Below are 25,429 nucleotides of genomic sequence, written 5' to 3'. Positions count from 1 at the left end.
ATTTTAGTAAGTTCATATGAAATGTAAATAAGTCAGACAGTTGAAAATGTATTTTCTCTGACACTTCTATATTGTAGAACACTGTGTCACTTCAGATTATGTTCCATTATGATAATCATATTGTAAAACTGACTGTTGTGATTTAATATCCTAGGAAAAGCTGAAAAATGAGAACTATTCTGGAGCTTCTTCTTGGGGAAAAATTGCAGCATGAATATAAGTGTGTGAGTTATTAGAGAATAAATGCAATTTGCATACCTTTATAAATAATATCAGAATTCTGTCTTAACACCGAACATTGGAAAAATTAAGCCATAGCTCCATATCTGTCTGACATGCTATAGTTATGATTTATGGAAGCTACAGCTATTTAGTCCAGTGAATATTACAGCAGTAATTTGGTGTCATCACGTGGTGTCATACAAAATCGTCATTTTTTAAAATATTTATTTATTTTTCCTTTCTAGCTTATGCATTAACAGCCCCTTTAAAACTCGTCTGTAGCAGAAGCCATGCCGGTGGAAAGGAGGAGAGAATTATATCCAGAAAGCATTCTCCTCAAACTGTGACAATGACATTTAATGGAAAGATAATTACTGGATTACTTTCTGGGATGTGCACTATAACCTACATAGCAGAGTATGAAAATCGTAACTTGAGAAATACTACATGTATATGCATTTCATAAAAGGTAATGGGCAATGACTGTTTTAAGCATGGGTCCTCTACCAATACTTGTGACTATACATGCAGCTACACAGAAGTGTGCCAGACAAACTGAAAACCAGTGTCAGAGTTTTAACTAAGGATCTGACTCAACAAGCCCATTTATGGCAGCAAGGCAGGTACATAGAGGAAGCAAGACAGCCCTAAGGCTCCTCAAACAATATCCCCAGGCACAGCAGGCCTCTACAGTGTACACCAGGCAAAGAACCAAGTCTCTCTGTGCTTAACCATCTCTGGTGCAGTGCCTGGTGTAGGAGAGTATTGCAGGGCTGGGCTGAGCCAGAGGAAGAAGGAAGCAGGAGATGATGTTGCTAGGGAAGGTTCTATCAGTTCTATGCCTTTCTAATAACTATAGAGGTCATTGTAACAGGCATAAATCTAACCTGGGCCAGAAACTGAACCTGAACAGAGGAGGCACAAGCCACTCTCATTCTACCACTGCGCTAGGTGCTGTCATCACCACGGGGATGAATCTGGACTAAACTTTTCAAAAGACAGTCATCTCAGAACATAGTGGGCCAGCTCTAAAGTATTGTACTGCAACATCTGAGGGACAGAAAATATAAATATGGATTTTTAAGTAGTTCACACTTTTATATGCATCCATTCATCCAGGAATGCTTTTATCTGTGGCATAGAATTGTAGAAATAATATGTCTGCACAAATATCTGTATTATATGTGGAAAGCTCCTGCACTTCATATGGATGTGTGAAAATGGAACCACGGAGGGAAAAAAAAGAAATCAGCTACGCTACTTTAAATTTCCTCCTTCTGAAGGTTTTCCTTCATTTTTACATCTGTTTCTGACAAGAGTCTAACTACTCTAAATTTTTATATAAGTGCTTATCACCATAGCATCTGAACACCACTTAGGAGTTAAACTACCACAAATACCACAGATATTCCCCCGCTTAAGGTATTAGGAGTATATTAGGTATTAGCCTATTCAGCAAGGGAAAAAATACTAGTTGTGAGGCACTCATATTGCTAAGATTAGACACATATAAAAAAGAGCCCAGTATGTCTACTTTAATTCTGCTTGCTCCTCTGAAGACCGAGACATTTTGTCTTTGTTAATATGCATCCTCCCCCCACTCCACTTTACTATTCAAATTATAAAGTTGCTGAACTCCAGAAATGCACAGAGAATATTGTCATTTGCATGTTTTATGCATCACTGCCCCGAGAAGGTGAAATTTACAATCCCACAAACAGCTACGAAAGTGTAACTATATTTGATCTATGACTATTGGCTTTCCAAGACTGAATGTAACAACCCATAAAAGTGTCCCTGGTATGTATCAGGCATTATCATTTCTATTACTCCCAGATTATCAGGAAAACTTACTGCATATTTCCTTATCAGTTTCTGAAAACAATGCAACTCTTTGGAAGCACCTTGACTGTAAACCTATAGTCTACCTCAACGATCCATTTAATCCAGTAACAGTGCAAGGCTGCAGTTTTTACAAGGCTACTACTCACTTGTGATGTGCCAGATAAATTTTCTGCCAACGAGTATTTGTTTAGTAATTTTACATTCTAGACAACAGGGTTATGCAGATGTCATTTCCATGATTTAATATTCAGCATGGCTCATGGTTCCTCTAGATCGACCCCCAATAACTCCCCAACATGACACTGCAATTTGTTTTAAAATTTAAAGACAGGATTATCTAATCTGCTATGCACTGGTGCACAGGAGTAGAAAGGAACCTTCTCACTCCTCTGTGCTGACAGTCCATATTATACATAGCAACATGAGTCACAGAGCAGCATCCACGGGGTCACAGAGCAGCAGCCCCCTTCCCACACAGAAGAGGAGGAAGTGGGCAGGGAAAGCATAGAATTTTGTCTCCTCCCTCACAACATGTGAGCCAGATCAGATGTCCTGGTGATGAAGGGGATATAATCTGTGCAAAACTTAAATCTGGGGCAGATTATTTCTCCCCTAGAGTAAGGAGGAATCCCGGACCCAGAGTGTGGATCACAATATGGACCCTGGGACTACTTCTGTGGCAGCACATCTATCACAATTGAACCCTATATGAGCTATGCGTTTTAGAGAACTGATTTATCACCTTTTTATGCTCACTGAACTGCAACTGATAGCACTGTTGATGAGTAGAAATGAGGTGGGAAAACGTAACACCAGGAGAAAAATCATGATTTGTATGTTCACAAAAAATCCTAAGAGTTTTTACTGGCTTTCATGAAAATAAATATCTGCTTTCCTGGGAGATAAATTGTGATTTCTTGTATTAAACAGTTTTCCCAGAAAAAAAAAATAGCCAATATTGGTAACAAAAAAAAACCAAACCAAAACAAAACAAACCAAAAAAAAAAAAAACCGAGGGCAAATTCACAAAATTTTAGGTTTGGGATTTTTGCCATGAAGTCATTTGAATGAAATAAATGAAAAAGCTTCACCTTGGATAAACAAAACATTTTTCAGTCTTCTGTGAAAGCTGCTAGTTTTTCACAGCTCTCGAGAACAGCAAAAGGAATTATAAACATGTGCATTAGGAGCTGTTCCTTGGAGAATCCAAGAAATTGGTGATCAGAAAGCCCTATTAAGTCTTCTAATGAATCCTCTGACTAAAGCTATATTGTTCTGTACAGTTTATTTTCTGGTGCTTTACCAGGTCTTGTTTCAAATGTTGTCAGCAATGGCAATGCTACTACTTCACTTTGGTAATAATTTCACAGTATAAAAGATCTCACTGTGAGGTATGGATCCCCCCGCCCCGATATTCAAACTAAGTTTTCCTTTATTTCATTTTATTCTATTAGCCTATGGATATTACCTCCTGGACCACTTTAAGCTATTTTTTAAACTATTTTTCTTCCTAAAAGACTCTGGTGTCTGAAGCACAGAACATACTGAATCTACATTTGTTGCACTACCAATATAGCTAACTAGTCACTACTATATATAATATTTTGTAATATCTTATGTTTGAAAGGTATTATAGAAACCAAATAATATGTTCTAAGGCCCCAAACAGGACTCTGCATGGTTAGGCCTCTGCCTACATATATGCTGAGGCATGATATAGGGCCTAAGTGGTACTTCAGCTAGGACGAGAAAGTTCTTCATTGGGAAGAAGGACTGCCCTATGCCATTCAATGGACGTGTTTTTCTCTGGCAACAGGAAATCACTATAATTTCATTGTGCTGCGTTCAGAAGAGATTTTCATAGATCTGAGATTCACGTAAGGCATGCAATGCATTAATAAACCACACTGCAAAAGGACATTTCCACAGCCATGGCTGCTTTTTGTTTTGCTTCAGACCACATGAAAACAATTTCTCAGAGTGATCTGTCATATTATCTGCATAACACACTATTATAGACTCACAGATGCCTCTGTTAATTTTATTATGACCAATGAACAATAGTTTTCCCTGTGCAACTGAGATGATGCCAAGAGGACTTTATTTGTGTGCCAAGCAAGTTAAAAATTGGGCTCATTTTAAGTGACTCAGGAGCATCATCTAATAATTTCTCCTGACCAGATCTTTTTGGTGTTGATTAAAGATTTAATCTGCATAAGCATGAGATGGCTGCTTTACTTATGAATGGTAAAGTTATTTCTGGTAACTTTAGTTATACTTTTCTTCTCCTTCTGAGGCCAGCACAACTGACTTATGGTAACTAACATGAAAAATATGAAAATTAACACTGGGAAAAAGATAACAGAACAAATCTGTCTCAAACATTTCTAAATAGCTTTTTTGTTTTAAATATGGCATAAGCAGAATAAACAATGTGGGGCTGGCTTTATTAGCACTTCTTTGAAATGACCTACATTATCAGACACTTACTAATGGCTTTGCAAATGGTGAGAAATAAAGCCATCTCAAATTCACGCAAATAAAACATATTCTCTCTCCCCAGCTCCAAGGAATACAAATATTTCTTAATGAAAGCACACAGTATATTCATTAAAATGCCCAAGCCAAACCCTACAGTCTTTAGCCAGAAATTCTAAAGGCTTTTATTAAAAAAAAAATAAGATATTCATTACAATCCCCAAGCCAAATCATACAGTCTCTAACCAGTTGTTAGTCATACAATAATGGGAGTTTTGCTTCAGTAACTTCTACAGTATTGGCCTTGGCATTATTTTCAGCATCACTAATAGAGGGTCTTTTTTTTTTACATCATCAGATCACAATCGGCAATGAATCAGATACTCATGGATTACAGCCTGACTAATGCTGACAGATACCTACTTACTCATCATGTTTAAGAGAAGTGCGTGAAATATTCAGAAAATGCTGTTTCTTGTGTATATTGTTACCTGGAGAGTCCTAATTCAGGTTCACCTACCTGTATGTGGTTCAATTGAGAAGTAAGGCTGTCCTTCCAAAATGCTGTAAACCAGCTTTGCGCTGTTTCCATAAACTGGATCATCTGCATCTGTGGCCGTTACTTTAGTAACAAAGGTACCTAGTTTAAAAGAATATTTAATTAACATTTCAGTTCTTGCCAGAGATTTGTACATTTCTTTATGAAAAAAAAATCAAATTCTTTAAATCTATACAGAAATTCATGAGGTGGGAGATGTAGTAAAATGAAAACATAATCAGTTATGACTTAAAACATTATTTAGAGACCACAGACAAAACATTATGCTTTGAGAAGAAATATGCCACCAGCCTAATGTTCTAGATAAAGAAAAAGCTTTTTAGTAGCTGTATTATTTAAGGTTCCTTTATAGAATGCATTTTTAAGTTACCTGTTAGATCTTTGCAGACTTCAAGCATTTGCAAAGGGGATCATATCAAAGGGATATGAAATACAAGGTTAATAATACAATATAATACGTTGCACTTAAGTTTTGAAAAAGCACATTTGAAAGAACCTGGCCAACTTACAGTGGCTGCATAGAAAAGTAATAATATAAAGGATTTTTCTCTCTTTTTCTTTGGCTTCCAGCTACAATAATGGTTTGATGTGGCCAGAGTCAAGGCATTATCTCTCATCTCTGAAATGACTCCCCATCACTGAGGGGATCCACTGCCCAGCTGCCATTGTACCTTCACTGGTCTATCCAGAAAAGAAAATAAACAAAGACATGACAAGAAATTGTTCATTTTCCTTCTCAGACCACACTCTGGCTTCTGATTGTGTAGAAAGCCACATCAGATCAAACTCAAATGTGCTTCGTGGTCGTGTTGAAGCGACTTCTTTTGAATGACTTTAAAAAAATAATGAAGACACTAATTAAACTAATTCATATGCAAAAAAGCCAATATCTAGAGAGAAAGAGAAAGAGAGGGTGAGACAGAGTTTGAGGGCTGAATTATACTTCTTGTGAGCTGAGATATGCTTGGCAAGGGAAAGAATAACAGCATCCATCAAGATGTGCCCCCTCTCTGGGTCAGCTGGCATTGCTAGAAAAGATGGCTCACTCCTGTTCCTTGTCCCTTTGTCTTGCTGAACCCAGATTATGCCTGACTCCTGTATGGGAACACTAAGTGCAGAGTCTCCCTTTGCTCTTTCCATCCCCTTTGCTTTCCTTTACTGCCCCATATGGGGAGATTCGTAGTGGCCAAGTTTTGTGCAACTCTGCTTATGACATTTTATGCAAATTACATAGGGGGCTTACATACATTTGCATGTTTGTAATTTATATATATCTATCCTCTTCAGTGTCTACACCTTATCTCAGGCAGTGGCAGACTGGCAGGGATAGAAAATGGAGCTGCAAAAAATATTGGCAGCTGGAGCTAGGGTATGGTGCAACTAGGAGCGGGTGGTGGGTGTTTGATGGCTATCTGGCAGGCTAGCTTAATGGGGGTATCTGCGAGGGACAGTGGTCACTGGATATAGGGACGAGTTCAGGGGAAAATGATGATTCCCTGGGAAATAGTTGAGTGCCAGGTTGCCTGGGGTAGCTGGAGGTGCTGCATAGGTGGGTCCCAGGGAATAGGGGAGTGTTGTGATGCCTGGAGTTGCTGGGGATGGATGAGCATTGAGGGGAGGAGGGGGGTAGGATGAGGGTGACCCTGGTGCAGCTTACTGGAAGGAGCCTATTGCCTGCCTTGCATCTCTTGCCTTGTGCCTACTCTGAATCCCCCACAACCTCTTACTATTGCTCAATCCAACAAGGTGTGCACCACTAGGAGAAATAGAGTGGCTGCTTTCTCAGCAGGCTCCCCTGGGGCCCTGGCACAGGGCACTCCCCTCCAGCACACCCAGTCCCACTGTAGGTTGGATCAACACACACACACCCCTTCCTGGGGTCTGATTTATGATGTCATTCTACAAAGTGTAATTCATTTTTTTGCCCCAGATCACCCCGTACTGGGTCTATATGAGAATCCTGGCCAGTTCTCGTCTCAGTGCAGGAGACCTTCCCCAGTTCCCATCCTGTTGTGCTTCAAATGGTTACTTCCGCAGGACAAGAGTCTGCAACTCTCCTCCTGGAGCTAGGTTTAGGGCCTTACATCACTTCTCCCTCACTAGACCATTTTCTCCAATCAGTTCTCAAAGAGTTCAGCAGGTCAGCTTTCTCTGGCTAGCGTATGTCCTGGTGCTCTTCTCCCAGCTCTTTCCCAACTGGATGAGTGAGAGAAGAAGCTTTCTCCACCCTCTTTGCAATGTTCCTGGTCCCAGGCCCTTAAAGACATAGTCACAAAATTTCCCACCACTACCCTGAGAAGGCAGACTACCTTGTCACAGACCCCATCTAGCAGGATAGCACCACTGCAGGCAAATGCCTGCAACCTTCCCAGAGCTCAACTGGTTGCACAGGAATCCAGCTGGGCAGTGGCAATGCATGACATGGCAGAGAAATGCAGGACTGTAAAAATGTACAGAATGTATTACACGACACTTGGCAGCCGTGAGAGGGAGAACTTTAGCTGATTTATGTTCTATAGAAAGTCAGATAACCACAATGGCCCCTTCTGGCCTTGGAATCTTGGGATCTATGAGCAATTATTCCTCATTGAAATGATATTTCAATGAAGGAAACAACATCATTTTCCTGAACGCTTTTGCTCCAAACAAAAGCAACCAACAAACCAATCACATTTGTATTCAGTGTTCCATATGTTAATTATTTACTGAATTTGGCAATCTCTATCCCCATGTGGTTAAACTCCTGTAGCATAACACACACATACAGCATGGAAGAAGAATGGGTGACAATGGCATGGGGAAAGGGGGACATAGGAGACACACAGAGACCCTGGCATGTGGTGGAGGAAGAAATGGGAAGCACACATGATAAAGACGTGGGGAAAGGCAGGGAGAAGGGGCATGAAAGAGACCACAGAACCCCTAGCATGGGAAGAGAGTCATGGCCCCTGTCTGGTGGGGGAGGGAAGACTGGAGAACATGGGTGCAGAGTCATCCCTTGGGTACAGCAAATCGGGGCAACCACTCGGGGCCCCGCCCTTTGGGGGGCCTCATAGGCCAGTGCGATTGGCCAGCATGGTCGGTCCCAGAAGTGATGGGTCGGTCCCAGAAGTGATGGATACGTCACATCCTCCTCAGGCCCCGCGTGGGTGAAAGGGGTAATGGGAAGTACCCAAAGCCCCTAGCATGGGAGTGGTTGCGAGGAGAGTTGCAGGTTGTCCCTGAAATAGAGGGGGATGGGAAAGTAGCAAATGCAGCTTATGAAGCCTATGGGGGTTGGGGTAGAAGAATGCAAGGAGCCCCTAGTATGTGCAGGGAATTCAGTCTACAAAGGCAACAATGTGTGTAACCCTCGAGTTATTTTAATCTAGAATCATCTCATATATTTAAAAGTGATACTGGCTTTCTTTTATAGTTCAAACACTAGCTATAATTTACCCAGTGCTTATCAGCTTTGCCATCTTGCAGAATAGGGAGTCTTGCAAGCTTGTCTGATCTACTTCTGCCCTCTTGCCCAGACCTGGTCACAGCCTCACCCTCCCAATAGGTTACATTCTGCAGCTGCTCGCCCCTGGGTGACAACTGAGAGAGTGAGAGAGAGATCAATGCACACCCCAGTTGGATTCAGGCTAAAATAGCAGAAGAGATATTTTCAGTTTCTAGGGGAATGGCAGAAGCTGCAAAATGTAACCTGCTTGCTAGGTCTGTAGGGATGTGGTCAGACTCTTAGAGGATGCGGCTAGGGCAGGGATAAGACGTAGCTCATTCAGAGAGCAGTTGGAACTTTCACAGGTCCTTCTTACCTTGTGGTTGTTCCTTTTCACTTTTATGATATTATCTTTAGAAACAAAGGAACAAAACTGTGGACTTTTCTGAGAGTTTGTTTTGCCCAAGTTTCTCCTTCTGATGTGGAAAGAAGATCTGAAAGGTTTATTTATTTGTTTAAAATAGATTTTCTATTGCTCATTTAGGAATATTTGGCTCGTCAAGTCTGGTTTGTTTTTTTCCTTTTTCAGCTGAGGATCCTTTTTCAGGGATCTTAGAAATATTTGTTCTGAGCTCTCACACCTTAATTGGAGGTGCATATGTTAAATCTTTTACAAAGGCAGCCTTTGCCCCAAGTGATCATTAGGTAGTGGAGTTAAGTATGCCATAACAAAAACAATCCATCCAGTTGCAAAATTGCTTCCCTACTCTGTTGATCAGACTCCAGACTCCTTTCTCTTGTGATATCATAATTTTACCTCTTCTCCAGTCACCAGATAGACCTATATTTCTTAAATCAAAAAGTAAAAATAAATAAATAAATAAAACCAAACCATTTTCTCATAGCTCTTATGTATACATCATAAAACAATAAAAAAGGTCATTTGCCTATTTGATTTTCTTTGCAGGTGACTTTTAAAGTCAATATCTTTTTACCTAATAAAACTAATACATCATTGGCAGGATTGGAAAGGCAGAATATTTTTCAGAGTCAAAGGATCTATTTGTCTACTCCATACCTCATATTTCCTGACCCACATCTCAAGGATTACCACTTCCTTTTAGTTCCAAGATGACCTCTGTTCGATAGAAATGTGGTGGCCCATTCCCAACATTTTTATTGTTGAAAATGATTTACATGAAGAGTTATATACACTAATAGAGTGAATCACACAGCGGTTTGTGTCCCTCATTTTGGATCCTTGTCTCACATTGCATCCTACATCTGGGCCTTGGCAGTTGTGAGGTATGCCACACCTATACATATAGCTCAAATTGACACTAATTAGACATACATGTGCTTACCAAAGCAAATCTTGTCCCATCCACGGTTGTGGAGGACTCCCTTCCTCAGAACTGGGACAGGCAGATATTACGATCCTAGCAGAACTCACAAGCCACCAACTCTACCTTCTCCCATGCCCCATATGTTATGGAACCCAACTCCGTGTGGTTTCCTTCCATGCAAACATTAAGGCAGGACCATAAAAATCATCCCTTCCCCCTAATTTCCCCCCGATGGCGAAGCGCTACAAGCACATGAGGTTACTACTGTTCTGAGCTGTAGAATCCACAGACCTCTCCCCACTCAGCAGAATTCTCCAGGTCTCAGACTAGAAAGTTAGACTATGAACTTTGCAATAGGATTTGCTCCTCAATTGACAGGTAGTTATATGCTAAATATACCTAAATATTGCTATATACATGTACAATGGATGCATTTGTGTATGTTTTTTTTTCCATTAAAAAACCCTACCACCACGTTGAGAAAATGGCAAGGTTGCATGGCTAAGCACTTCGTGTTTGTCATTTGAAAATTAGTGTCCCAGAATCTACCCAGAAAACAAAAGATCAAGATTTTCCGTTAGTGTTTAATTTTGCCTGCATTTGGCACATTTGTTCCTTTGTCAATGCTACAACAAACTCATTTAGCTAGAGACTATAAATTTGACATGGTGCCATTTTCAGAAGAAAGCCACGTTTATAGTCCAACTTGCTGTTGTCCTAATTATAATAATATAGCAGCTTTATATAATCTAGTCCAACAACACAAAAAGGAGAAACAGTGATTGTGTTCATACCTAATACTGCAGTATGTAATACAAAAACATTTTTAGATAGATGTGTGGGAAAATAGTAGCATGTTAATTTTAAAACTTTCTGCCTGTTTTCTGAGACACATTTCTGCAATGCTAATGACACTGTGATTAAATGTGGACTGCAAAGAGGTTTGACAGATTTTAATTAATGAACATTTCTAATGTGATTTAACTGTTAACCATGGCTGATTGTTTTGCTCTGTTAGTGTCAGGTTTCATAGGTTCCCGTTGCCACATGCTAACAACCAGAGACACAGTTAATAATAAAAATATTTTTATACAGCTAGGTAAGGAGGCTTCTATTTGCTGACAAACTAAGATTAAAAGCCTCCATAAAAATAAGATGTGTGCGCTCGGGTAGTGTGGTTCTATTGTTTTGGCTATGCTTTTTATGTGCTAGTCAAGGTGCAGATTCTGCACATTAGTCAGAAAGAAAAATGCACACACTGCCACAGGGAGTAAGAAAGCAAAGGTTTTGGTGTGGCAGTGAAATGTGTGTATTGGGAAAAAAATAAAACTTGTATATCCTGGAGGACTGAACAAATAGTCAGCATCTTAAATTTACATGAATCCATATTCAATGAAGCAACCATTTTGTTGAAAGATTGTAATGGCTAGGGAAATAAAGAAATGTGACCATATTGTAGTCTAGTGGGACTGTGCTTTCTTGATATCTCTGGGACTTAACCCCCCCCCCCAAAAAAACAAAAAACAAAACAAAACATCCTCTGTAGTTTTTCCTCTTTCCAAACTGGGGTAGGCTGAAATCTCCAGCTGGAATTTTAGTCTGGCTGATGATGGCTGTGTAGTCAAGGATGGTCAAAACAACATGCTGTTTGTATTCACTAGGTCAGATAAGAGGTCAGTCCCAAATAAACCCTTTGCCTGATTGTCCTTCTTTTCTATAATCTCACAGGTAGCATGACAGCTGTTGTCATGGTAACTATTTTTTATTGAATAACGCCACAATAATCTCATATAAACCTGTATAACTTCTTGATATGTAAATTATTGCTGCCTTGAAGCTGAAGGAACTTACTTTGCTTTTTTTCTCCTTGAAATTTTTAATGTGCCACCATGAATGCAGTATATTTAATTCATATATGTACACTTTCTTATTTTTACTATACTGAATTCATGCTAAATGGAATTGTGTGTCCAACAATGTACAGCAAAGGAATAGAAATCAGGACTCCTGGGTTCCATTCATAGTTTTACTCATACCCTAAGTTCTTATATGCACAATACCTCTCTGCATCTCAGTTTCCCTGTCTGTGAAATGGGTAAAAAATATTTGCAGTGTAAAGAAACTCAGTTAATTAATGTTTAATTTGTTTGTATGTTCTCAGATACAAGGAAAGTTAAATGCAATATAATGTTAGTATTAAGGAAATATCCTAAACAGAGAAAAGTCAGATGGGTGAAACATACAGAAGTGCACACAGATCCCCTGCCATGAGGGAAAATGAAAGACCCTGGTATAAGGGAAGGATGGGGTCACAGGGAGAATAGAGGACTCTGAAATGAGGAGAAGAGGGAATGGAGGCACACAGAATCTTTATTGGGGAATACTGGGGAACACTGGGACAGGGGAAGTGGATACCCTCAGCCCCTACATGGGGTGAAAGTAAGTATAGGCACATACAGAGTCCTTGCCATTGGAGTGAAGGGGGGACCTGGAATGGAGGGCGGGGGGGGAACAGGGGCTCACAGAACATCAGTAGGGTCGAATTGAGAACCCTGGTATCAGAGGAAGGGAGAAATTGGGGACACAAAGAATCCCTGACGGGGAGAGACTGGGGGAGTTTCTGAAATAGAAGGGGTAGGAAGGTAGCTCACAGGGTGTGTGCAATAACTTCGCCTACAGAAGCTGTGAAGTGGGTGATCACTTAGTTATTTATTATTTGTTTTTCCAGAGATCCTAGAGGCCCTAGTCATGGACCAGGACCCAAGGCTGCTAAGCACGTACAAATAGAACAAGAAGATGGTCCCTGCCCTAAGTAGCTTACATTCTAAATACAAGAAGAAAGACAACAGATGGACACAGACAGTACAGAGGAACACAAGGAAACAAGAAAACAGTATTCATCAGGATAATAGGCTGTGGTCCCAGCACACCAGTGGCCTAACCATTTTTTTTCTTTTTTTGTAAGCAAAGAATTGTAAAGAATGATTTGAAGAGGATAATGAGGGAGCTTTTGGGGTATTTACAGGAAACTCCACCAAGCATGAGGGACAGCCTGGGAGAAAACACCAAGATAGTCGTTCGAAAAATGTAAAAGTGAAGGATGCATTGGCCCAATTGAAAGTGGGGGTCGCCATCTCCAAAGCAAGTAAGAGATGAGAGGTAGGGTATGGACTGACTGTAAAAGGACCTAGGAAAGAGAATACAAGCAGCTAAGGTGTTTATACTTATATATATATATATATAATAATGTGTGCAGAATCTTGTACCAAGCTACCCCTAGAGAGAGGGAATCAAAAGAGAGTTTGTTTATTCCTCCTTACCACCAAGACAATTCAGATACAAATGATGGCCTTATAAATACCTTGATCGAGAGATGAAGAGGATACATTATTCAGTTATGTATAAAAGGGTAAAACTAAGACTGATGGGATGTAATTAAGAAAATGTAGCATAACATGCCAGAGGGAGGGAGTGATCTACCTCACAACAAGATCTAACAGTATGTGGAATAAGTACCTCAAGGGAAATAGCAGAAGCCTCTTCACTTGAAACATTTCACACTACTGCATGAAGCATTAGATAGTGTATTGTATGGAAAACCCTTATATTGACAGGAGGATGAAGTAATGAGCATGAGTTTTTTTGCAGTGGCACTATTATGATTTTTATATTTGTTTGATGAGAATAAGGTAGAGAATATGAAACATAGTTTCAGAATATCTGCTTCTTCCATAATATATAGTGTATGTATGGGCATACAGGGCTGCCCAGAGTATTCAGGGGGCCTGGGGCAAAGCAATTTCGGGGGCCCCTTCCATAAAAAAGTTGCAATATTATAAAATACTATATTCTCATGGGGGCCCATTTGCTGCCCCCCGACCCCCCGGGTGGCCCTGTGGGCAACTGTATGAGTATTTATATATGTATATATGCAGATATGTATTGTATACCTACCCACACTATATATATGGTGGAAGAGCAAACATTCTGAAACCAGTATGTTTCATATTAATTCATTTTTAAATCAAAATTGAAATATACAGATGACAAAGGTGTAAAACATTAACAGTGCATAATTAACCATTTGGACAACTTATCAGGGTGACTGACAGTTTTTAAAATCAAGATTGGATTTTTTTTCCCCTAGAAGATATGGTCTAGGAATTATTTGAGGGAAGTTCTATGGTCTGTGTTATACAGGGTGTCAGATTTGATCACAATTGGTCATTATGGCCTTGAAATTTGTAAAAGCTATTAAACTATTGCGCTTGGGTTTTGATAGTATGTGTGAAATTTCATATTATTATTATTATTATTTACCATCTGTATTGCAGAAGCACCTAAAAGCCTGTGATATCAGAATTCCCTTGTACTAGGTGCTTTACAAACCTATAGAAAATGACAGACCCTGTCCGAAACAATTTACAAGCTAAAAAACAAAACAAAACAAAACTTTTATTGCTAACATTTTTTTTTAAAATGGTCTTATCATGGAAACTCAAGAGAGTCATAAGAGCAGCTGCATGGACATCACCATAAGTGATTCCGATAAACTCTAGCTTCATGGTTTCTTTAAAGTAAATTAAAGGAATACAAATGTTGGGCCAAATTCTTTTCAAACTCCGTTAGCAGAGTTCTGCTGCTGAGGTCCTGATCTCAAAGTAGTTATGCCAGGTTTACACCAGTATAGCAGAGCAGAATTTGGATTTCTGTTTCCAAAGGTTAAATGCAATTTATTTTAATATACCTGAAGTGTACATAGTTTAGAAAGCTAATGACACTGGAAGAAATGTTAATAGAATGAAAAAAAAAAACCCTGAATGAGTCAAAAACTTTATTTGAACAATTAAATACCCTAGAAAACATACTGCAACAAAGCATTGTTTTCAGACTGCTCATCTGTCATTCTAATGAGCCTTTATAATGTGAAGCAAATAGAAAATACATATATTGTCTGGAAAAGTGTAACTAAGAATCCGGAAGGTGCTTGCTATGCATAGAAGAAAACTGTCTTCTGCACAGAACATAGACAATAGAGCAAGCTGGCAGCCTTCAGCGTTTTACAACTGTATAATGAGGAGCATTGGAAGCATGGTTGTGAAATCTAATAATCTGCATATTTTACCATTTCATGTGCATAAACTAATTGTTTTAGAATTGTGATGCCTCCTTCCTACAGTGGTGATCTTAAGAAAAGTAAAATGTTTCATACTGAGATAGATAAAGCTCTCTCTCTGGAAATTGTCCTTGTTGATGTTACTTTCTGCATGAGTTTGACTCATGTGAAAGTAATAAGAAGGGACATCGTCTTTTTACTTTTAAGGTTGGCACTTCTGTCTGATTACAACTTATAAGATGATGCCATTAAAAAGCCTGCATGTGCTGCTTTATAAATTCCCCAGAGTGACCATTTGTTAGCATTAGAATACAGTTTGTAGCATCATAGGCAGAAGCAATGGGGTTCACCATATTTTATGTTTATATTAAAAATAACTCTGTTTTCTGTCAGATATTACTTTCATTTCCCTTTTAGATGTTCCTGTTATTATAGAACATTAATAGTATTTTTGAGGGAGGAAGAAAATACTGCTCTATTGTCCAGGACTTTCTAAAAGATGGAATTTGTCTAATCAATTGACTACTTCATCAGCACTCAGACAAAACAAGGTGAATTGCCTATTTTATACAGAACTACTAAGGCATAGAAATTGCAAGGTCCCCAGGCAAAGAAAGTAAAATTGGACAACCACTACATAGTTATACTTCCATGAAGAGAAAAATTACTGTATTGTCTGTTGACTTACAAAGGAAGCTTCATGTAGATGCAGTGTATACATTTATTTATTTATTACATATATACACACACACTTACATGTATAAACATGTAAAAAGTAAAATAGCCCTTGCTGAATGCACAAGGAATTCATCAATTTAAAATTTTACATTATAAAAATAAGAGATTTTCTACAGCCTTGCAGTTTCAATTTGGTGTTTTCTTTGTGTGTGTATGTGCATGCACCTGTGCATGTGTGTCTTTTACAAAGATTGATAACACCAGCAAATATGAGCCAGGTTGCAGGAGCAGATTCAGAACTCTTGCTTCCTCAGGCCAGCAGAGAGCAAGCATATGGCAGCAGAGACCATTGGCCTCCAGGGAAAGGGTACAGTCAAATCATCCAGCCAGCAGTCTTCTACAGGCTGATTCATGAGAAAGTGGCATTGACATCAGCTCCACAGGCAACAGCTCATCTGCATTCACAGAGAAACATTAAGTGTTGCAGATTCAGCAGTTAAACAAAGGCAGAGGTACCAATTCCTAAAGAAAATAATATTAAAGTAAACTTGGACTGAGACACAAAGATTGGATTCTGAATTGAGTTTGAATCTGACGTCTCCAAATTTCAAATGTGTCGATTACATAGAGTGACCTAATTTGTATCCCCTTCTGAATGAAAGGCTGGTCTTCCATAAAGTTTGGGGAGGAGGAAGTTCTGAGGTCTATCACTAATGAGTTAAAAAAAGTAGCTGTAGAACTAAATTACGCTAATATAAGCTTCTATGAGAATATTATCACATAATGAGATTACTCTTCTGATACAAGACAAACTCTGGATACGGTGCCTTGTGACTAGAATTTGTCAAAACTTTCCAAAATTTGAAAATGCAAAATATAGTCCGGTCTCTTGTTGTGTGGTGCTTATCATTGTCTCAATATTTGGGCAGTAATGTAGATTGACTTACTACCTCTCATCTGTGTCTTCTGCAAATAAGCTCAGGCCATGCATCAGTACCTAGTGCCACAAGCAGAGGTGTTTTTTGCAAACATTTCAGTCACAAATTTTGATTGCCTTTTGGTCAAAATTTCACATTTGGAAAAATGTTGAAAAAACTTTGTGAAGTGTGAACTTAGAATTGCTAAACACGGGTATTTGTACCAGAAATGTGAATTAAGGATATGTCTACACAGCAATCAGAGGAGTGATGGCAGCAGATGTAGACAAAACCAAGCTAGCTTTAATTTAGCTCAAATGAGTACCAACTGCAGCAAAGTTGTGGCAGCATGGGCTGTACAAGCTTTCCAGGGACATGGGTGCTTAGGTGACTAGTCTGCACTGAAGTCTGTATTGCTGCAGTTTCACTGACTCCGGTATTTTTGCTAGCTAGACTAAAGCTAACTCAGGTATGTTTACATGTCCTGCAACCACCTGCAACTGCAAAGTAAAGATACCTGAAAAGTTATGTTCACACGGTCCAGAATAAAAACAATACCATGTGACTTAGGCATGCAAAAACAACTAACACACACAGCTCACCTTCAAACGCAGAATACTGGCAACAAACTGCCTGTGATTGATCTAGAGACAAGAATCTCTGCAGAAATTATTCTGGGCACAGATTCTGATAGACATGTACATAGGGGCACAGAATCAGGAAAGAACACAAGCAGCCATGCAAACAATGCAGTCTCTGTGCAGAAGTGCATATTATCTCAAAGAGTGTGAGGCTGAGCCCCTCCCCCTAGCCTGCGGGGAAGGACCAGTATGTAAGCAGAAGTAAGCAGCACCCAATGGGAAGATGTAGCAGCCGCATTCCAAGGAACTCTGGAAGACAATTTCTCCTTCAACTCCTGCAAGTGTAGTGTGGTTCTGCTCTGACCCTTTATTCTAGTGTGTAGGCAGTTTGCACAGTGTACCCTCCTCGAAGGACAAATATATCCAAGAAACTGCAGACCATACACAGACAGGAAGAGAGACAACTTTTCCCTAATAAATCATTCACCCAGTTATTCACATAGTTAATTTTGGGCTCAATTCTGCACCCATTGATGTAAGTGGGAGTTTTCACATTGGCTGAAATCAAGACTAAGGGCTTGTCTAGACTTAAAAAGCTGCAGCAGTGCGGCTGTAGCATTTCAGTGAAGGCACTACCTACATTGATGGGATACTCTTTTCATCATAGGTAATCCACCTCTTTGAGAGGCAGTAGCTTGGTCAACAGGAGAATTCTTCCATTGACCTAGTGCTGTCTACACCGGGGTTTAGGTCAGTTTAATTGCATTGCTCAGGGGTGTGGATTTTTCACACCCCTAATGACATAGGTATACTGACCTAATTTCCTAGGATAGACCAGGCCTAAGGGCATGATCTTGCAAGTACCAGCAGCGCTAGCTACTTTGAGATGTACCCTTGATTGCAGCAGCTCTCTTTGAAGTCAGTGGGACTACTTGCAGTAGTTTGCTGTATATTCTCTAGTAAAATTGTTGGTAGGACTACTCCCTCAGATTATAACCTCCTTGGGAACAGTGACATGACTTTCTATGTATATAATGCCAAGCATACTTCAGTCATTTAGCAAACAAAAAATATTTTTGAAATTTCCAATTCTGATGCTGACTGAAACCAACATGCAAAACCAAGGGTGCAAAAAAAAAATTACAAACTTTTAAATAAAAAGAGGTGATCAATAGTTCCCTCCCTCGTCCACTCCAAAAAAACCTTAATAAAAGTTAAAATTTTGGTGAAGAATGTGTTTTTTTTTCTTCTGTATCCTAACTAATTCTCTCATGCTTATTATTGCCTATCTACCTTTCATTCTTGTAAGCTCCATTGAGGTCATTCGCAAGGTACATGAAAGATATATATAATTTCCATTTCTTTAAAAAAAATCCCTTATTTAAATGGCTCCTCAGTGCCAGAGTTCAAGAAGTTGATTATGCACAAGATGAACAAGTAGTGGAACAGGAGAAAGTGATGATATACATTTTCTAACAGCTGTTACATTGTAGCCATATTTTACAACATCTGCTATTTTTTTTCCTGAGCTTTTGCACTACCTTTGAGTTTACCCTTTGGGATAATTTGTAGTTGACCCTAGTAATATAGTCCTTTTAGTCAACATTTTTGTGACAGACTATCATTGATTTAACAGTCATGCACAGCGTTTTAAAAATCAATATGTACGGGGCGGGGGCGGAAAGGAAGAGTAAGAGAGTGTGGTGGGACTTGATAATATTACATCTCGGGTTTTTATCACAACTTTACAATTGACCAAGTTACTCCATCATTATTTATACCAGATTTGGAATGTTGATGACATTCAACAAATTTTGTCCCTTTTGGCAAACAACATATAACTAGAGTAGAATTAATACCTTTGGGAGAAAGGGAAACACAGACACAGACACACACACTGTGTACCACATGCTTTTTATATGTGTGTTTATGTGAAATATCTCTGTTTTGTATATATGAAATAACAGACAGCCAAATTAATTGGAATTACTTCTGATATACAGTAGTGCAACTGGGGGCAGATTTGGCCCAAAGAAAGCAGATATATTCAGATTAAAACTGCAATAGTAGCAAATACTAACCTGAAAATCCAATTTCTTTTCCAAGAAAGACATTTTCCAAGAACGAAATCTTTGATGTTGAGAAACATCGTAATAAAGAGAAGTTGAATTATTCTAAAATAATTCTCCCACTCAATTTTTTGACGCATTGCAGGTGCAATTTATTTTTAGTGCACTGCCATGCAGCATCACACTATGTACTGTGTTTTATTATGACAAGTGATGGGGAACTTTCAAATAGTTGGAGGTTTAGGTCAAATAAACTATGAAACATTTGGACGCTTGTCTGAAATTAGTCAAAAATTGTGAATATTCACTTTGCTAATCTCCCTCTTTCTTCTGTCTTACCTTCTTCCCTGCACCAGCACATCTGTCATTCTATTCAATGCATCTTTCTATTCTCCTGAACCTCTGCCGCTGACCATTAGCAGAACCAAAGACCTCTAAGCACCCTTTGCTCAAAAAAGAACTGTGGAGCCTATCTTGCTGTTCCTTCTCTGCATACCACCACAGAATCGACAACATTTGAAGACCACATCCATACCAGGGCATGTTATCAGACCTGCAGCAACCTCACCAAAACTAAGGAATCTGTGAACAATTGAGGAGAAGGAAGCACGAAAGGGGGACTTATCCAGGCATTTTCAAAGATACACTATGGGATCAGTTCAGTTTGACCTGGTTCTTCTATTTTTTTTTTTAAGCTAGCTCACTCATCTGTACATAATGACATCATTATTGGCTGTTACACAAAGGATGCAAGTTCAGGAACAAATTTAAAAACAAGTGAACCACTGGGTACTCCACCTTTCCTCCCCATACTTATCTGGATCTCTTTCTAGGGGTTCTCACCTGGGTCCTCTTCCAAAATGTGTCCCATTAGGTCTCATGATGCTTAAACATATTTGTACAGAATGCAGCTTAAATGCCTTTGAAAGCAAGTTATTTCCTATTTTCCAAGTGCACTTCTGTTAGCAGCCCTGCTAACATATGCTGCCACACAGGAGACAGGCATTCAGATTTGACTTCCTCCCTCCTTCTCAACCCTGGGCTCCTCAGGAGATCAGAGCAGTATTAAAACTGTACAGAACATTCAGTCTCACCAAAGAGGGAAGGGGGCTGAGATGGACTAGAAGGATGATTATTGTGACAGAGCTGAAAGGAAGGAACCTGAGGGTTGAGGTAAGGGTGAACTGTGTGTGCTCCTCAGGGCTTTTTCTGGAGCATGAAGCCCACTCCTTCCTCAGAAAAAAAGAGAATTATTTCAAATAATCCCTGAACACTGTGACTGTGCACATCATTCAGTGTGTCTGTGTTCAAGAGTGTGCAGTCAAGACAGCTGAAAAGTCAGCATCATTCCTGCAGGAAATAACACTGGAATAGAGATTGCCTTGGCACCATTTGCTGGAGGAAGGTCCTGCAAACAGTCTTAGCAGGGAATCAGGATTTTCCACCATCATTCATCTACAACATGTGGCATATGTTCATATCGATAACATATGTAAATGCATGTTTACATGTGGTGTACATGACGTCTAGAGACGGTTTGCACTTGCAAAGCTCCAGCTTCCCCACAAACCTGATATATTATCCGTGTTGTAGATATACATATACAAGAGTGCATGTCAACTGTACTATCCATGTACTTATTCATATAGTTAGCACCTTGGGACAATGTTTTGTATAGTACCCATCACATTGCTGTCAAACAAGAAATTATAACATGCAGCAGTATAGGATCTCAGAACATTTTGTCTCTCTCTCTCTCTCTCTCTCACACACACACACACACACAAACACACACACACACACACCAGTCCCAAGTTTTTACACTTACTATCTGGGCACCTAAGAAAACCCTGTCTTAATGAGGACTGTGTTAGTGAAAATAATCACACAGCTGAAATAGAAAAGCAAGGGTGCGTAGAGTTCTCTTAAAGGGGAATGAAGTGGATAACAGAAGCAACATACTGAGAGCACAGTAAACAAACAAACACATAAACAAACAAAAAACAACCTCTAACTCTGGAAGAAGTCATCAAACTTTCCCCTACATATTGATAGATGACGGAAACTGACTTTAACACAAACATGACAATACCTAGAAAAAGTTAAATATATTTTTACTATAGCCATTGATATAGCTTCTAGTTGGTTAAAAGGAGGGAGAATGGTCAAAGAAGTAACAGTAATATTGGTAAAACAGCAACGTTTTTGCCTTCAAATGTCAGCTTTGACTTCTAGTCGTATTACAGGTTAACAGGAAGAACTGCATATGCTGTATTGATTTTATAGTTATTCATCATCCACATAACTCAGTGAGATACATGCTTTGTGTTCAGGAGTGGCAGCTCAGAATTAGGGTACGTATTTGCCATTGGTGCTTTTTTGGAGTAATAGGCTGAAAATAAAGTACATCGCACGGAATGCTACATAAAGAAAAAATATAAAGCATAGGGATATTTAGACACATACACTGTCCTCCTGTCTGTTTCATGCAAAAATCATATGGTAATTCTAAATCCAAGTCTTCTTTTGAGTTGACTTATTACTTGCTTTCACCTTGGTTGTTCTTATTGTTATTAAGGGTTTGAATATTAACTATAGCATTTGAAAATAAAATATTTATTGGCCATGTTGTACCAGATGGAAGAGGCATAGGCCTGGTAGGTTCAGGGGCAGAGCTGTCCCACCTCAATGGGAATTTCAGGAGCAATTGTGCCTCCCTGTGTTTCTAGCACACGGGGGGAATGAGACACTGTATCATCCCTACTCTATCTTCATTGATTACTCTCTTCTTCTTTCATGTTTCTGAGGTTAACATTTTGACACCAATGTTTTTCTCATCTCCTATACCCTCCATATATAATCTTTTGCAAAGTCGTATCACATCTTCTTTAACATTCCCCCAAAACATTCTTTTTTCATTATCCCACCTGCTAAAACTCTTGTCCATATACTGGCCACCTCTTGCTTTGATTACTGTAGACTTCTACTGTCCAGATTTCCTGCCTCTCACCTTTCCTTCCTCAAGTCTGTCCAAAACTCACTGCTGATTTCATTTACCACTCCTGTCACTCTCATCACATGTCACTCTCATCACAAGCTCTTTTCTCCCTCCATTGATGGTATGTCCTTTCCATATCACTGGTTTCCTTTGTATCTAATCCCATTCACATTCCATATGCTTTTCCCATCCTTTCTCTTTACTGCTCCTTCATTGCCTTTTTCCTTCTCAGTTTCTTCCCTTCCTCTGCTCTCATCCACCATCTCTTTCCTCCTCAATTGCCTCATTAAATATCATCTCTTTCAACAAAGCCTGCTCCTTCTCATCAGTAACCCCTATGCCTTCCTCCACTGACCTGCTACACAGTGCCCTGTCTATCATTTGCCCTGTCTTACTTACATTGAAGCATCTTTGAGCAGGAATCATGTGATGTCTTAATCTATATTTCTAAAGTGCTGCATACCATTAAGGGCTATATAAATTATTCTTAATCATAGAATTAATGCTCAGAAACCATTTCCCCCCTGCAGACATATCTTTGTATTTTCCTTCTAGTTTTTCCTTCAGAATGCCCAGTCAGTCCAGTTCATATAAGGATTAGCCTACAATGTCTTTCTTGTCCCCTCCCCCCTTTTAATTTAATTAAGCCATTTTCTTGCTTAGAGCTTGGCAAAAATATCAGGTCCATATTATGTGTGTGCTACTATACAATTAAAACAGCTTAGCATATTAAACATGTATTTTGGTAAAGGAATTGACGTTCAGGCTGAAAATGCACATACCAATTCCAGTAGAAGTGATTCAAAGCAACCAAGACATCAAATCTTGAGAAGTATTATAATTGACGTGCAAACCCTACCACAACTATGCTAGTGCTACTGGGTCTGCTGCAGTTAGATTTGAAAAGGTCCTCATACAACTCATTGTACTGAATTGCAGGAAGATGACAGTTCTAGCCCCATATATCATGTGTGTGTATGTTTCACTGCAATAGAACAGAATGCTGTTTTCCAAACTCTTTGACAGGGCACCATTATGTTTGTAAAGAGGCTTGGCATGCCTTCAAGTGAGCATCTATGTATATCTTGCCTTGACAGCCATATAGAGTACAAGAATTGCCGAAAACCACATTATTTTCAGTTTAATATTGGTAAACCTTAGAAATCATTCTTTACTTTCTATGGCCTGTTTCGGATGTCCTCACTCACACTGAGTGCTCTGCAATTAGTCGCATTGGCTTCAGTGGACCTCCTCTCAGAGTAAGATACTACATACTGAATTTCAATATGTTCCTAGGTGTCTGTATCTTTCTACCTATATGTACAGGTATATATAGGTAGAAAGATGCAGATACAGATATATAAAACAAAATGTGCACCAGAATTGCACAATGAAACAAACATATCCCCATCCAAGACACACACACACACACACACAAAATACATATGAAGGAATATAAATGTACACATTATCAATACAATCTATTCACAAGTACATTTTGCATGTATTTTCTTATTTTCCTTTCCTTCAACCACATCCATTCCCTTCATCATCATCTTCTTCCCAGCTTTCTCTCTTTGTCCATTCTAACTCCCCCATTTTCAGATCACATGGCTAAGTGCTTAAGCCCACCATCAGTTTCCAGACATAACATATTTCATTTTCATGTTTTTGGCTGATTATAGTTATATGTGGAGGAAAATAAATGAGTATGTGTCCACATATTGTAAGTGCTACATCTGTGTACAAATACACACAAACAGATAATTAAACATCGACAAAATATCAATAGGATTAGAGTGGCATGTTGGAAGAAATCTTGATAAATCCTCCTCAGTAACAACACTTCACAACATCATAAACAGACTATAAATTTGGGCCACTGAAGTATTATTGTGCAAAAAATGCCAATTTAATATAACTCATAGTCCTTTTCTTATTACTGACGGTCTCAACCTATTGTACTGTAGTTGAGCACTTTGGTCAAGAAGGGATTTTAAAAAAATGAAATAGAAATGAAATATCATTTCCATCATTGGTGCACTGGGCTATTTTAAAGGGTGACTTTTCAAAGCTCTTTATATGTTTAGGTGTACATACCCACAATGGACATTTCTGGAACAGTGGCATGATATGGGCCATCAAGAAACTCTGGTGCATTGTCATTGATGTCTTGAACTTTAATAATGAATTCTGAAGGCGGCTCCAGAGGTTTGTTTGTATCCCCATCAACTGCTTGTGCTGTTAGCGTGTACTCTGCCTTTTCCTCACGGTCAAGTCTTTTCATAGCATGAATATCTCCAGTCTTGTCATTGATCACAAAGATTGTCCCAGCTCCATCTCCTGACAGGATATACTTGATTTTGCTGCTTCCAGGATCCAAGTCTGTGTGTAGCTAAAATGACAAATAAGCATTTTAGTGATAAAAACCAGCATTTACTTTTCATATTTGTCTAGCCATCCATTTCTCAAGTCCTTCTTTTGTAGTTTAATCTTAGCTTCAGTGATCCATATCTCAACTTGAATATGCCAGGAAAGTAAGGACTTGTATGCATACTAATCAAAATTGAATGTAATCATAGGCATAATTAGACTTTCTATTTAAAAAGCAGCTGTTTTATATATTTAAATCCCTATTTCTAAATGTAAATGTCTTCAGATATATTAGGAGCCAAAATGAACAAACACTAAATGTCCTTAACCAATTAGATCAAAGAGCAAATGAAGGATAAGCAATAATATATTTTTTAATCTAACTATTTATTTTCATGCATTACTTCCTTTCGGCTTATTTTCAGAAAGTGATGGGTGTTTAAAAATGACTTAAACACATTTGGCAAGTTTCATCTGAGTTAATATTTTTAATTGACAGCATTACCCAAAATCTTACAACTGCATTTTAACTCAGTTGTTGAACTGAACTAAAAAGAGACTCTTAAATCCTTATTCCCAAAGGGTTATTCATGAAAGAGTGTTTTGTGAAAGCAAGCTACCAGAAAAATGGAGAATGATTATTTTCCTTGGGCACACTTTTCTTCACAATTTCTTCCTATCAGAAAACTGATTTTTAAATTGTATTTAGTGCTTCAACAAAATGAGAAGATAAGATTAAAAAACCCTGAAATAATATAGAAAAAATCTATATGCAAGCAGCTCTTCTCATATACTTTTCAGCTAAGTGCTTGAACCAAAG

General features: G+C 38.9%; 1 protein-coding gene across 1 annotated transcript in view; it reads right to left on the bottom strand.

The window, feature by feature from the left end:
* Positions 1-25,429, bottom strand: part of CDH8 (cadherin 8) — a 220,103-nt gene that overhangs the window by 123,438 nt on the left and 71,236 nt on the right. The window contains exons 3-4 of the mRNA XM_032768108.2: positions 24,337-24,631; positions 5,066-5,185 (exon numbers count right to left, since the gene is read on the bottom strand). Coding sequence (XP_032623999.1) covers positions 5,066-5,185; positions 24,337-24,631 — 415 coding nt within the window. The remainder of the gene's footprint in view (positions 1-5,065; positions 5,186-24,336; positions 24,632-25,429) is intronic.

This window comes from Chelonoidis abingdonii, chromosome 19 (genome assembly GCF_003597395.2).
Source record: "Chelonoidis abingdonii isolate Lonesome George chromosome 19, CheloAbing_2.0, whole genome shotgun sequence".
NCBI lineage: Eukaryota > Metazoa > Chordata > Testudines > Testudinidae > Chelonoidis > Chelonoidis abingdonii.
The sequence above is the reverse complement of the archived record's forward strand: the minus strand, read 5'-3'. Positions and strand labels throughout refer to the sequence as shown.